Genomic DNA, 14,306 nt, shown 5'->3' on the forward strand with positions numbered 1-14,306 from the left:
GGACGATGTTGAAATGGCTCCAATTGTGCATGACGTTATTGAACAGTAGACATTTAACTTCCTCGGCATTTCATCTTCTATGTATGCCAGGGACTAGTTTTTGAGACTAAGTACTATTCAAGCATGTGCTCAACCATATCATTCAAACAGCTAGTTGAACTACCGGTATCTCCGAAACTTTTTCGATGTTGATACCTAATTAGATATCCGAAAGATATCCGAGGTATCGTATCTCGGATGGCTGTGGAAATTTTCTGTTTTGGGCTGTGGAGGAACTTTGGTGTACAGGGAACGTACATATGTACATGTGTGAGATTTGTTTGTACCATGTTCTTAGGGCTCGGGGTGAGATTTCGATTTGTCGGGTATGAAGCGATTCTTTGGATGTTTTGTCATGTGTTGAGGAAATCAGGATTTAGGTATCGAGAGGTATTGATTAAGTAGTTAGTTAGATAATAGTATATAGTGCTGGCAAGTCTTGGTACTCGAGCCGAGCCAAATTTTTGAAGTGTGGTTTCAGCTGTAGATGAATGAGTGATGGTGAGTAGATGGAATCAGGATGAATGATGTGCCGGTATGCGGTGCCAAGAGAGGGGAATGGTGCATGCAGATGTTATGTTGTATCGTGGAGGGGCGAGGGTAAAAAGTCTGGGGATGGGGATGGAATGGGGATGGGAATGGGTTGAAAATGGGGCAGAGGCGGGGTAGACATGATGAATGAGGGAAGCAGATGGATGGAGGGTTAAGTGGTTAAGTTAAGTATGCCGTAAATCAAAGCGAGAGATAAGACTTTCTTGTCGTGCTTGACAAGTCTTGAATGAGGATTTACAGAAAAGCTTGAGAGGGAGGGACAATGGATTGAGTGGAGCCAAGAAGAGATGATTGATATTGCCAAGGGACTGCGCCTTGGTTGTAGCAGTTTCCCTTGTATGAGGTTTAAAGCTGGGGTTTGAACTTTGAAGACTTTTGGGGGTTGTGACTAACATAAGCATCTGAGCATCTGATGGGAATAGCACGAGGATGAAAAAGTGAGGAATAAGAGATTGGAACCTGGGATGGTGCTACTGTCTAATGAATTCTGTCGCTTTTGCAAGGGAAAGAAGGGGACTTGGCGTTTTCGTGGAGGTGTTTCGTTGTACGGAGAGAGGAAAGGTATGTATTGTACGGGTATCATCTATCATATTGAGGTCGATCTATCTTTGATACCCTTTGAGAGAACAGAGGATAGAGAATAGATAATTGTTCAAAACTTCATTTATCATGACAAGTAGATAATTTGTCTCTCATTTTTAAGCTTCAAATATTCTCCTCTTTTCCTGTTCTCCTATTCCATCTTGACAGATATCCGTCTCAAGCTTATAATTAATACCTGCTACCTAGGATATAATTCAACAGTTGGTCTTGCTTGTTCTATAACCCCCGTCCTTGGTTTCCGTATGGTTCGGTTTGGGCCGCTTTGTAAGATCATCATCCTCCCCCGCCTTACTGGCCCGCAGCTAGAGAAAGATAGGGTATAGCTTCGTGGTTGAAAGACGAAAGGGAAGAAAAGGGACGAAAATTTATACATTATTTTAGGGTTTGTTGCACGATTTGATTGATTGATAGAACCGTTTTCTTATTTTGATTCATCTTCTGATTACCCCCCTTTTTTCCCTTCAATTATCTACCTAGGTAGTAGGCACACTCCGACAAGGAAATCATTCAAAATCTCAAACATTGGAAACACATCCTTCATTCATCGATATCCTCCATCCTTCATCCTTCTCCTTCATCCTTCACCCTTCACCCTTCACCCTTCATTCACTTCAAACAAAGCCATTCTGAATCTAAATCTAAATGGCGGTGCACGTGTCAGTTCTATGAGTCTCATAGGTATTTATTAGTCCCTTTTTATTAAACATCTAGAACTTTTCATTTTCATAGGTACATATGCTTTAGTCCCAACAAACAAAATCCCCATACAATCAAATCAATTACCATCCCCCAGACCCATACCAAGAATCAAAAAACACAACATATATTTTCTTCCAAATTTCAATTCCCACACAACACAATACTCGATACACAACATTCCCTCAATCTGCAAGATTATCTTCTCTCGAGGAACACTACTTTTAAAAGATCAGTTGATGCATTCATCACTTTCTAACAACCTTTCCATTATAACAGATCATATCTCTACTATCCTTCATAACACACGTACTAACGACGGGGGCTAAAGCAATGTCCTGAGTGCGAACCCAAAGATTATTCCATCAACCACAATGCAGTATCAAAAACTTCCTTGGTCATCAAGAAAGTTTTTAAACGGCTAACCTCAGTTCTATGAGCATTCTATTGCTCTTGCCCTATTCAAATTCCTGCAAAATCTACAGAGTAACCTCATTACATCACCCAACGGAAACCTCCAAGAATCATACTACGACGAGTTTACCATCTGCCATTTCCTGAGGATCCGCGGAATTGCACATTTGATTAAACGTATCATAATTATTACATATGGCGAATAAAACCATGTCGCAGGAATCGGCGGCAGAGCAGGAGAGGCAGGAAGTGCTCGCATTATTGCATTCCACCACGGGTAGTAGATCAAGAGGATCTGTGAGCTCCACGGGATCCGGTCATAGAATTGGATGCGGGAGAAGTAAGTCACCATTTACGACTAATCCGCGTTCTCCTGTGCGCAGTATGCTAGATGTCGATGGCGCTCCAGCGATGCCTCGACACTCATCTATTGGTGGCACCAGTTCGGGAATCACTGCACCGATTCGAAGTATGCTTGATGTTGATACGCCATTACCAGCGGCACCCGCTGTGCGAAGTATGCTCGACATTTCTACTCCAGCAACTAAATCGTCCGGTTCGAGAAGTGCGCAGACGTCTCCAACAATAAATCTTAGAGCACCCGCCCATAATGCCAGACATTCGAGAAGTTCGTCAGATGCAGCTGCAAAACCCACTGTAAATTTTGGGCCGAGGGCAATTACCAGGGTCGATCCCAATGAATACCAGTTCTCTGGATATTTACCGAGTAATCCGGGTGGTCCATCGGTTCCAAAACGCAATACACAAGCAGGGAAGAGGATTACAAGTTCAATGGCGGAGGTGGTCAGATCAGGCGTGGATCTTAGTGGTTTTAAAGGAGGGCGTGATAGGGGAAGGCACAATTCGATTGCAAGTACTGGAATTAGCACGACAAAATCAAAGTCGCCTCATAATCGGTTCTCGCCACGTTCTAGTTCCCCTGTCTCGGCGGATCCTTCGAAATATGCGGTTTTGGACAATGGCAAAGTTATAGACGTCAACAGTGCATACCAAAGGTTATCTGATGCCAACCTAGCACGGTCAAATGGAGAGCTATCCTCGTTAAGTCAGAAGACTCGGCAGAATCGATCGAAAAATGAGGATTTCGACATTAATGGGGCTCGATTAAAGAAGGATTATGTGCCCATGGAAGGCGAGGAAAGCATTATTGATAGCACTGATGAATCGGATGATGAGGGATCACGAGGGCGCAGAGAGGCGAGAAGTGTAGATGAGATGACAGGGAGTGGAAAAGAAAACTTTGGGCATGGGGCGAGCAAAGGGTCCAATGGACACCCCTAAGTCAAATGGCTGCTGCTGAGGCAGAACGTACGTATACCATCCCTTTTCTTGGTGTTCTAGACTCACATAAGTGTTAGGACAAGATGTTGCGGCCAAGGAAGCTTTGAATGAGAAGTACAAAGTCAAATCACTTCTTGATCCACAAATAACCTTGACCGGGCCTGCCGGGCACAAGGCCAACAAGCCTGTGGTACATCCGCATACAAGTTTTGATCCCGACGGCTCTGGGGATCCTAGTCCACACGATTCTGACACTGAGGCTGACCGAGGCGACGTCAAAAAGGCCCAAAGTCTCTCGCTGACTATGTCCGCAATTAAGTCAACTCCAATCACATCACGCTGCGTTCGTACTATTCATCGTGGAGATTTCAAAAAAGTTCAACAGGAAGCCCGCGACAATCAACGCCGTACTAGGAAGTACCTCGTCGCGACAGATCTTAGTGATGAGGCAGCACATGCTTTGGAATGGACTATTGGAACGGTACTGAGGGATGGAGATACAATGCTTGCTATTTACTGTGTTGATGAAGAGCTTGGCATAATAACTCCGGATAACAGTGGTGATGATGCCCAGATCAAACAACAAATATCTGCTATTGCTGCAGCGCAAAGATCTGCTAGAGCATCTCGTGCCAACACCCCTTTACTGACGCCTAGTATAGGACCGATTCCGCTGAACCATAGCTTCAGATTGGATTCGGGAAGTAGAGCGCCAAGTCCAATGGGAAGAGACTCGAGAAGCAAAGCGGAAAATGATCGATTCCGAGCGGTGGAAGATATTACTGATAGAGTGTCTGACCTTTTAAGGAAGACAAAGTTACAAGTACAAGTCAACATTGAAGTTCTTCATTGTAAAAATCCTAAGCATTTGATCACTGAGGTGATTGACTACATTAATCCAACTCTGGTCATTCTGGGAAGCCGTGGGAGAAGTGCTCTGAAGGGGTAAGTTCTACTTTCATCAATCATCTCAGAGAAAACGGAAGCTAATGATGTGTAGTGTCATTTTGGGATCCTTCTCTAATTATCTCGTTACTAAATCATCAGTCCCCGTCATGGTTGCTCGAAAACGTTTACGAAAACACAACAAGCAAAAGCGCACTCCAAACATACGTCTCGCAAATAATCTCACTAATCCAGTAGTTAAATCATTGGCGAGTGCGAAGATTGATTGACCAAGTAGAAGAAGCGAGTGTCATTTGAGGCAGGCAATGGCGTTCGTGGGTTTGCTTTTTGTACTATTTTGTCCACCGGAGCTATGATGTGCATGCAAGCGCTTCTAGTTTATTTGCCGGTACAGCATTAGCTCTTCAAAATTTTGGTAGGGAGAGTTTGGCGTTCATGGAATTAGGATGGTAATGAAGCTATGGGATATCGGTTGGCAATTGCAAATATGGCTAAGGGATATGTGCAAGCGGAATTGCGAAAGGATATTTTACATACTATTCAACACACCACTCTTTAACAACTCTTTCCCTCTCGTCTCAATGATGAGGAATGGGGTAATATGGGATAGGCGCAGGAATGGAGAGAGATGGGATTGTGATTAGTGATAGCGATAGCGATAGCGATTAGGTAGCTTAATGATCGATGCAATTAATTATTCATGCATAATCTGATATATATGCGTATGTAAAATAGGTCTACTCTACCTCTGTCTTGTTACGAGGTTTGCCGTCTAGATCACGTGGAAGTGCTCTAGGCTCTCAAGGTGGTTTATAACTAGACGTCAAGCAGGGACTTAAGTAATGACAATAATGATATGCAATTCGTAACTAATAGTAGAGTATACTAAATGATTGATCTTGATCTTGAGCACGAAGCTCTATACAAAGGGAATCCATCTTGATTATATAGACCTTCGTATTCCAACATTGGAGCGATGGAGCTGGGGAGCGAGATTCGAATCTCGCTCCTTCGCTCCCTCGCTCCCTCACAAGATTATCCATGTGATCCTATAACACGTGATAATAGTTTATAATGTTACAACGTAACACAATTCAAGGCATATAAGATTATAAAAATACTCTGAAGATCTTATCTAATAAGCTAACAGATATTCATTTCAATATTTTAATTTTGATTATAAATTGAAATGAAAAGATTTTATTAGAATAAATAATAGTGTGACCAAAAGGGTGTTTATAGACCAGCAATTGTATTTAACTTAGAATCTACAGGTGAAGAGCACCTGTAGATGGGGATAGCTACTCTATATACACACAAATGAATAGCCTAGCTGCAATGGCTAGGCAAAAAGAAGCCATATTTATCTCTCCAATGATTTTACTTTACCAATAACCATTGATACCTAGTACTTGTCCGGATCTGATCCTCAAGTCACCTAAATCGTATACTAATCCCGAGTAATCGTATCATGTGTGGACATGGTTAATGTACCTGAGGTTTCTTATATAATAAGGGTGGGAGGAAAGCAGGGGTTTCCGTCACAATAGACATCTAATAAATGTTCAGCTCGAGTCTCGAGTAATTAATTAGATTTGAAGGATTCATTATATTTTATAAGATCTCAAATCTTTTCTTTTTCTAGCTATATAATTTTACAAGTATAATATCAAAAAAGCAAATCAAAAGCACATAAACATAATCAGCCAGCTATCTACCTGCACAACGTACGAAAAACTATCTAGCGAAATTGTTGTATCCGATACCACATTAGCCATAGTCAAGCATCCATCTACACAACTTACGAAGATACGTAGCACAAATCATTAGATGCTCGAAAATATTCTGCCGAAAAAACCCTCCAATCTTCCTGATGGGTTAGTATTACGCTCTGGTAAGCCACACAATTTAGCAACAAAGCCATATTCATGATCATTCCTGCATGCCCTCAATTTCTCGACCTCTTTCTCCATGCAAAGCATGAAGTGGCCGTCGCCAAGCGTTTCGTTTTGAGAATGCGCGCGTTCGAATATCTTCTCCAATACCTGTTCAACCTTATTCTCAACAGTACCACCCCATTGAAGATAATTTCGAGTTACAGGTGGCCATTCTCCACTTCCTTCCCATGCTTGTAGGACATTTTGTCTCGTTGGTGCCTTGTTGACTTTTAAGCAAGTCGCAATGTGGTCAAAAATATTTACGAAACCTCGACCGAGTGATTTGTTTGTCCTAAAGTCTCGCTGGAGAGCTGGCGAGACGTGCTCGATAGCATCTTCGGCCAAATATAACCAATCAGTAGGGCTACTTCTACAGTTCGTCATCTCAAGTGCATCATCCATAATCTCATATCCCATTTCGGCTTGAAAAAGAAGTGCCAGTTTCATGCGTGGCGATAAAAAGCCTTCAATGCATTCCCCACAAGTGCAACCATATTTAAGACGGAGGCAGAGCGGTATATTCGAATCTTCTAAAGGCATCAATTCGGTCAATAGTACAAATTGGCAGAGGACAGCATCAGGAGTAAAGCCAGAAAAGTTATCTGCGATGACAATGGTCATCATTCCATGCTTGCGTCGTGTTCTGAGGACATTAAGGTCATCCTGTAATGCTTCAAGGGGCGTGTATCCTTTCGAATTGCGAGATAGTGTCAAGCACTGCTCATCTTTGGCGTTTTCCATTATCCATTTCACGCTTTGGGGTTTGAACTGGCATGCCGTGATGCGAAGCAAGGTGTTGTTTCGACGATCAACCTGCTTCCACTCCTTTTTGTCCTCGACTTGGTAAACCTTGTAAAATTCCACGAGCTCCATATCAGGGAGAGTAACAGCAGCGAAGTTCAAGGGTGTAAGTCTCTTCTTTAATTTATCCAGTCTCCTTTCTTCCAGTGCCCTTCCATAAGCAGACGCACGAAAGTCTTCTTCTTCACCTGGCATCGTAACTATGACTTCTGTCGGTTCCTCCACAGGCCCTGGTGCTGCGTCCGGAGGATCATAATCGTCCTTGATTGCGAGGGAATGAGATTTGTGATCAGGGTCAGATGATAGACCAAAACAGCTCGAAGCCCCAATCCTTCGAAAACCAAGGGATCGATGAAACGAAACAGCAGCATCGACAGCTTGAAGATTGATGTCCCGCTGTTCGAGCTCAAATTCCCCCCCCCCCCCCCCCCCCAAACAGGGGTTTCACATCGTCACGAAGCCAGCCAGGCAACAAAATGATGTGAAGCTTTGTGTATCTTTCCCGGTGTTTTCCATGTCAAAACATGTCCACAAATATTTCATCTAATACTTTCTCTGCTGGTATCTCTGTAGGATTTGGGCTCTGCGGCTTCTGCTGTTCTTGAGCTTTTTCGACCATGGATGTAACAATAGTTCGTCCTAGACCTTTCCGTCTCCATTCCCTGTCCGTAATTTCAATATACTCGATGAGAAAAAGTGGACCGAAGTCTAATTCACTTCCCCATACGCCTGTACCCTTCCGCACACAATGTTTCTTAAGATGATCATTAAGGTACCCATACCGATCAAAAAGCTTGAATGCAATTTAACTCATATCACTGCATGGAGCCTCCATCTCGCTCCAAAAATGTTCTCGAATCTTTTCTTGATGAATGTATCGGCCGAAGGCATAACCAATTCTTTGGCCGTCGATGGTGCAAGCGACATGGATCGTCTGAAGCCAATTCTCGAACTCTTCTTCCTTAGTCATAAAAAGTCTCAACCTGACTACCTTATCCGTACCATCCTTCTGTACAATAATCTGGCGCTCCTCGACTGCGTATTCATGTGGTTCTGAATCGGAATCTTCACAATCATCTTCATCTTCGTATGAGTGCTCATCTTCGAGTCCATCATCTTCATCATCAAACATAATCTCCGAAAATTCTGACATTCCGATATCTGATTCTTCAGCGTCGGAAACAGCAGGCTGGCGGTAATTCTGACCGGTAATGGTTCCGCCTTTGTCTGAATCACCTTCACCGGTGGTAACTGTCAAAAGGTTAGCAAAGGCGAGAAAACTGGACTGATATTCATAATTCAACTTACTGAATTCATCAAGCAGTTGAGTATTGACATCCTCAACAAGCTTAGGTTCCTTTGCAATCGTAGCAGCTGGTCCAGAAACAGCAGCCGACAGGTCTGAAGAAACATCGATTTCGTCATCAAACTTGCGCTTGCGTGGAGCTCAGTCGAAGCGTCGGCCATGATGGATGCGATTTTTCCTCTTCTCTTTCGGAATGAAGTTGTTCAAAGGTACACCAAAGGGAGATGAAATGAGGAGTTGTTGTCGATAGAAAAGACAATGAGAATATTGAAGTTCAAACTCAAAGGTGAGGTGTTGTATTTTATAGGCAGGAACCATTCTAGGCACGTGCAAGCCATGTTGTGCCTTCCCTCCCTACCATAAAGACTCCTAACCGATCCCCACCACACCAATTCATATCATACGTTCCTACCTTCTCGGGCATCAATGGTCTGGTTAGCCTGAACTGGGGCTATGTTAGTACGTACCTAGTAGTAGCATAAATAGTCCAGCTGAAGGGTTTCAGGGTGGCCGTTTATTTGACCCACGATGCCAAAAATTTACCTGGCAAATCTCCACGTGATATAACCCCATGCTTGAGGAAGCTGGCAAATAGTCATCATAACTGTAGTAGTTGGTTGAATGAGGAATAGTTTATTTGAGAGGGCAAGGAAAACGAAGTTGTTATCGGACAACGCCGTAGGGCTGGGCGCCTAGCGCGCCCCCTTTCTCCAGCTAGATATCCATCCCATACTATACAGAGTTTTACCACCGTGGGTAAGACCCACGCGTTATAGCTAGTAGGTCAATGAAATGTTAAGGGCTCATCGTCATATTGGATATTGCTTGATAGGGGCTATTTTGGATTCGTTTCGAGGCTCGTTCGCTCAATAGGGGTTCAGGGGCTGTGATAGCTAAGCCCACATAGCAATGCAGGTATATTGCAACTTCATGTACCCTCGAGGATCTTCTTTGAAGTTCTTTCATGAAAAGTGCACTATCACACGTCAGCGGTGATTTCATGTGGAAGTTGGCTCTGCTATATGTTGACAGTCATTTGGAATAAACCTTGTACAAAGTTTTTCACAACATTCCTTTTTTGGCAGGGGAAACTTATCAACACTTTCCAATTCCGTACCATATACAGGGGCTATGCTTCTCACATACTTGCTATCCTTCTAGTTTCCAAGCTATACTATTATTCTTTCCAAAATTTTCCTATCATGCAAGTGATAATTGTAAGATGTCTAATGGGTGGCATATTGGGCCGCACACCATGATACACTGATACAAGCTTATGCATGATGATGTATGTGATATAACAGAAGAGGACAAGTGAATCTCAAGGGATGTTGCGTAGGCTCTGTAATGCATCTACTGTACTACAGCTGGTTTCAAAACATCTTCTCGAATGTTCGCTTGAAGCGGTTGCGTTCTTTGATTTCCTTCTCTCGCACTAGACAGACTAGGTTTTTAAACTGGAGACGGGGGTTTCTGTAATTTCCTCCACACTTTTGCATAGATACAAACACATTTAACTCTTTCAACTTCGTCCCATTTGCATTCCAAAATAGTAGACTGTATATTGCATGATCACTGCATCTGTGATCTTTTTCATGATAATGAGGAAGAATTACAAGGAACGTCAAAACACGAGACACGCGCTATAGAGTGTTTGAGCGCTCGACTCGATTCTATAGCGTTTTATTACTCTGTTGGTTTTAACTGCATTGGCTCTTCGAGCTGATTTTGCTTTTCCCTTAATCCAATGCAAAACTAATTCTGTGAGTGTTAAAAATGATTGTAATCGACCGAGAATAGACGAGGAGCTGGAGATATCAAGCCAGGGGTGTTCGCTAGAGCATGCCATCGAGATCATACCCATACTGAGATGATAGAGTATCTAAAATACTACAAGAGCAGGTATAGCAGTGAATATAAAAGTAGATATGACAATGAACATAAGAGTAGGTATAGTAGTGAATGTAAGAAAGAGTAGGTATAATAGTGAATATAAAAGTAGGTATGGTAGTGAATGCAAGAGCAAGTATAATAATAAATATAATAGTAAATATAAGAATAGATATAATAGTGAATACAAAAATAAATATAGTAGTGAATATAAAAGTATAATAGTGAATATAAAAATAAATATATTAATAAATATAAGAGCAGATATAATAGTGAATATAAGAGCAAGTATAGCAGTGAATATAAACAAGTAGCCGATCGGAAGCTGTACAGGATCAACTAGATCAACAAAAACCATCAACTAAGTCCCACTCTGAGACTAACACCCCTTGTCTAGCCCTATTAGGATACACATTAATGCCCAGCTCCATATCAGACGCTCAACACCCTCGACTGAAATACATAAAGATGTACTTGAACTTCGCGGAACATTCCAATTCCTCCGCGGGGTGAACTGGAATTGAACGACCCCCAGTGGGATCCACGCCTTTGGAGAGTCTCCAGCTTTACAGCGGGATAAGAAAAGAAGTTCAATAGTTAAGTAGTTAGCTCTCTCGTTGTATCATAATCGTCTCTACTCCATTTTCAGGAGCGGGATATCATCATCTGATTGAAATTCCTCTCTGTTCAATCTACCATCGAACATCGAGCTTTTACTACTGCACATCCTCTTGTACAGTCAACCCGCTTGCCTTACACCGTTTTAAACAGATGAAAGTCACTCACATAAGAAGGATCTCCCAAAAATAATTTGCAATGTTTTTACTTTCTTATTTACTCCCCCTCACTATCTATCTATGATAGAACCCTAATCTAATTCTGTTCACGCTGTCACTTTCCCAATCCATGCCCACCCATAAAACTGAATTGCCATGCCAATATCCCTCATTTCATTTCATCATCCATTCATCAATAAGGAAAGTGATAAAAAGCCCATGAAGGTTGTCGTCACCGGTTCAATCGCTCGGACGGACTGAAAAATGTAATAAAATAGCAGAAAAAATTAAGAAGTTTGCTGGGCTTCCTCCATTGTCAACTAGCCATACCGTGCAAAAATATTGTAATCGTTAAAGGCGTAGGTAGTTCTCAACGAGAAAAAGAAAACGGTTTCTCCACCCAGTAGTGCAAGGTCCGTCGAGCACAAGAGTAATCTATGAGTACATGTGTTTGGTTAAAATATTTCCCCTTCCATAAAATGAAGAATAGAAGATGAATATTCATTGACCAGTAGAGAAATATCGTTTCGAACGCGAATTCGATAAAAAGCAGGACCGAAATATCGCCACCAAAGCATAGATAACTTTTCCAGATCCGTACCGTAGCAGAATAGTTGGACAAGACGCCAAAGTAAAGTGTAGAAAAAGATTCATTAATGGAAGAAGAGAGTGGGCAATTAAGCCTTCTCTTCAGCCTTCTCGTCACCCTCCTTGGCTTCACCAGAGTCGCCTTCACCTTCACCTCTGTTTTTAACATACTCATCATAGACGGTAAGTGCTTCGTCAACCTTAGCGCGGAGAGAAGCGTCATCCTCGATACTATATCGTCGTTAGTAACATAATATATGTCATGGAACGTTGAATAACTTACAGATTGATCAACTCTTGGTTCTCCATCTCCAACAACATTCCGGTAATCTTACCAGCCAACTCAGGTTGCAAGACTTGGATCTTAGGGAACAAAGCCTCTCCAAGTATTTGCTTTTGTTGCTGGGGAGGAACGGATTGAACTTGAGCTTGCAACAAAGTAGTTGGAACACCACCCTCTTGAGGCATCTGAGGCATTTGTGGCATACCTGGGATTTGTTGTGGCATACCACGACCTGCTTGTGGAGGGAAGCCACCAGCGAATTGACCGGGACGTCCAGCCTGAGCACCACGACCAGGCATACCACCTTGTCTAGCACCTTGTTGGAACTGTGGCATTCCTTGTTGACCCATAGGCATAGCCATGTTTGGTGGCATACCTTGCATTGGTCCACGTGCGTTTGGTCCACCGCGACCGGCAGAGAGTTGAGCAGCTTGCGCAGCTTGCATGGCAGCTAAGAATTGTGGGTTGTTTTGTTGAGGATACTGACCGCCAGCAGGGAATTGACCCGGTCCCATACCATACATGTTAGGTGGCATTTGTTGACCAGCTGGTGCACCACGACCGGCTTGTTGAGGAGGGAAACCGGCTTGGAACTGGCCTGGTCGGCCAGCTTGAGCGCCTGGAATGGGCATGCCGGCTTGTGGTGGGAATTGCATACCACGTCCACCTTGAGGAAGGAAACCTGGTTGTTGGGCTCCGGGAGGGAAGAACATTGGAGCTTGCATGTATTGTTGTGGCATACCAGCTTGAGCGGCGGCTTGTTGCATGCGGATTTGGTTACGAGCTTGAATGCTGGCCTCTAATTGACTCTTTCGGACATCCTTGCGCTGAGCAAGAGCGACGTAAAGTGGCTTGTTGCTGACCATACGCTGGTTCATATCAGAAACAGCCTTGGTGGCCTCATCTGGGTTGTTAAAGCAAACGAAACCGAAGCCCTTGCTCTTACCAAGGGGTCGCTTTGCCTTTGGTGCGGAGGCCTCTTCAGTCTCAGCCTCACCCTCCTTCTTGTTCTCCTTGTTCTTCTCCTCATCCTTCTCCTTCTTGTCCTCGGCATCAGCGGTCTCAGCAGGAGTATCACGCATAACCTTGGCGGAAGTAATGGCACCAAAAGGTGCAAATAACTCTCGGAGCTTCTCGTCATCGATCTCATCATCTAAGTTCTTGACATAGAGGTTGACACCTTGATATTTTGAAGCCTTCTCCATGCGAGCAGCTTCGTATGAACGGCGGAGCTCTTCCTCACGTTCATGCTTCTTCTGGGCGCGGCCGACATAAAGATCTTGACCCTTGAAATCCTTGCCGTTAAGTTCATCAACAGCAGTAGCGGCATGCTCATGGTTGATGAAGTTCACGAAACCGAAGCCACGGCTCTTGCCAGATTCAGTATCACGAGCAAGGGATGCTGAAGTGACATCACCAAACTTCTCAAACAACTCGCGGAACTCTTCTTCGGTAGCTTCAACTGGAATGTTCTTAACGTAGATATTGGTGAAGTTTGCTTTCATTTCCTCGAACTTGCTTTGACGGTCCTTCTTAGGAATGTGGTGGCCAACAAAGACCTTTTTCTCGTTCAAAAGCATACCGTTAACGTGCTTGATAGCTTGAGCTGCAGCTTCATCAGTCTCGTAGTGAACAAATCCATAACCCTTGGAAGCTCCAGACTCATCTTGAGCAACCTTGCAACTCAAGATGTTTCCAAAAGCAGCAAATGTGTCGTGGAGCGCCTTGTTGTCGATGGCAACATCCAAGTTCTTAATGAAAACATTTCCTTGACCATTCTTTCGCAGAGCTGGATCACGTTGAGACCACATGATTCTGCAAGGGCGACCCTTGATCAATGTGTAGTTGAGTTCCTCCAAAGCCTTCTCACCATCAACGGTGGTGTTGTAATTGACGTAGGCATATCCAAGGGATCGGCGAGTGATGGCATCACGGCAGACACGAATGGAAGCAACGGAACCAATTTGAGAGAAGAGCTCGAAAAGCATAGCTTCGGTAACAGATGGGTCAAGTTCACCAACGTAGAGAGAAGCCGAGGCTTGTGGGTGAGGGGCGTTGGTGGGGGTAGGACCTGCGGCATCTTGGTCTTCAGAGTTGACATTGGAAACATCGGTATTGAGGGTAGTAGCGCCATTTGCATCTCCATTCAAGGAAGCATTGTTAAGGTCAGAGGCGAGCTGATCGACAGCAGCGTTTTGGGTTGCGGCAGACAT

The 14,306-nt window shown here is 43.5% G+C and overlaps 5 protein-coding genes across 5 annotated transcripts; 2 read left to right on the forward strand and 3 right to left on the reverse strand.

Moving 5' to 3' along the window:
• Positions 1 to 576: 576 nt before the first annotated feature.
• SS1G_00359 (predicted protein) lies at positions 577 to 1,517 on the forward strand (the record flags this gene model as incomplete). The annotated part of the gene is made up of 3 exons (XM_001598223.1): positions 577 to 639; positions 1,014 to 1,152; positions 1,381 to 1,517. The coding sequence occupies 3 exons, from the start codon at positions 577 to 579 to the stop codon at positions 1,515 to 1,517; spliced, it is 339 nt and encodes a 112-aa protein (XP_001598273.1).
• Positions 1,518 to 2,514: 997 nt separating this feature from the next.
• Positions 2,515 to 4,781, forward strand: SS1G_00360 (hypothetical protein; the record flags this gene model as incomplete). The annotated part of the gene is made up of 4 exons (XM_001598224.1): positions 2,515 to 2,821; positions 3,341 to 3,529; positions 3,684 to 4,551; positions 4,607 to 4,781. The coding sequence occupies 4 exons, from the start codon at positions 2,515 to 2,517 to the stop codon at positions 4,779 to 4,781; spliced, it is 1,539 nt and encodes a 512-aa protein (XP_001598274.1).
• A 1,557-nt stretch (positions 4,782 to 6,338) lies between these two features.
• SS1G_00361 (hypothetical protein) lies at positions 6,339 to 7,445 on the reverse strand (the record flags this gene model as incomplete). Its single annotated transcript, XM_001598225.1, has 1 exon — positions 6,339 to 7,445. The coding sequence occupies one exon, from the start codon at positions 7,443 to 7,445 to the stop codon at positions 6,339 to 6,341; it is 1,107 nt and encodes a 368-aa protein (XP_001598275.1).
• A 610-nt stretch (positions 7,446 to 8,055) lies between these two features.
• On the reverse strand, positions 8,056 to 9,155 carry SS1G_00362 (predicted protein; the record flags this gene model as incomplete). Its single annotated transcript, XM_001598226.1, has 4 exons — positions 8,056 to 8,501; positions 8,559 to 8,685; positions 8,969 to 8,987; positions 9,100 to 9,155. 4 exons carry the CDS (start codon positions 9,153 to 9,155, stop codon positions 8,056 to 8,058), a joined length of 648 nt encoding a protein of 215 aa, XP_001598276.1.
• Positions 9,156 to 11,899: 2,744 nt separating this feature from the next.
• SS1G_00363 (hypothetical protein) lies at positions 11,900 to 14,306 on the reverse strand (the record flags this gene model as incomplete). The annotated part of the gene is made up of 2 exons (XM_001598227.1): positions 11,900 to 12,041; positions 12,094 to 14,306. The coding sequence occupies 2 exons, from the start codon at positions 14,304 to 14,306 to the stop codon at positions 11,900 to 11,902; spliced, it is 2,355 nt and encodes a 784-aa protein (XP_001598277.1).

Source organism: Sclerotinia sclerotiorum, genomic scaffold, assembly GCF_000146945.2.
Source record: "Sclerotinia sclerotiorum 1980 UF-70 scaffold_1 genomic scaffold, whole genome shotgun sequence".
NCBI classification, from domain to species: domain Eukaryota; kingdom Fungi; phylum Ascomycota; class Leotiomycetes; order Helotiales; family Sclerotiniaceae; genus Sclerotinia; species Sclerotinia sclerotiorum.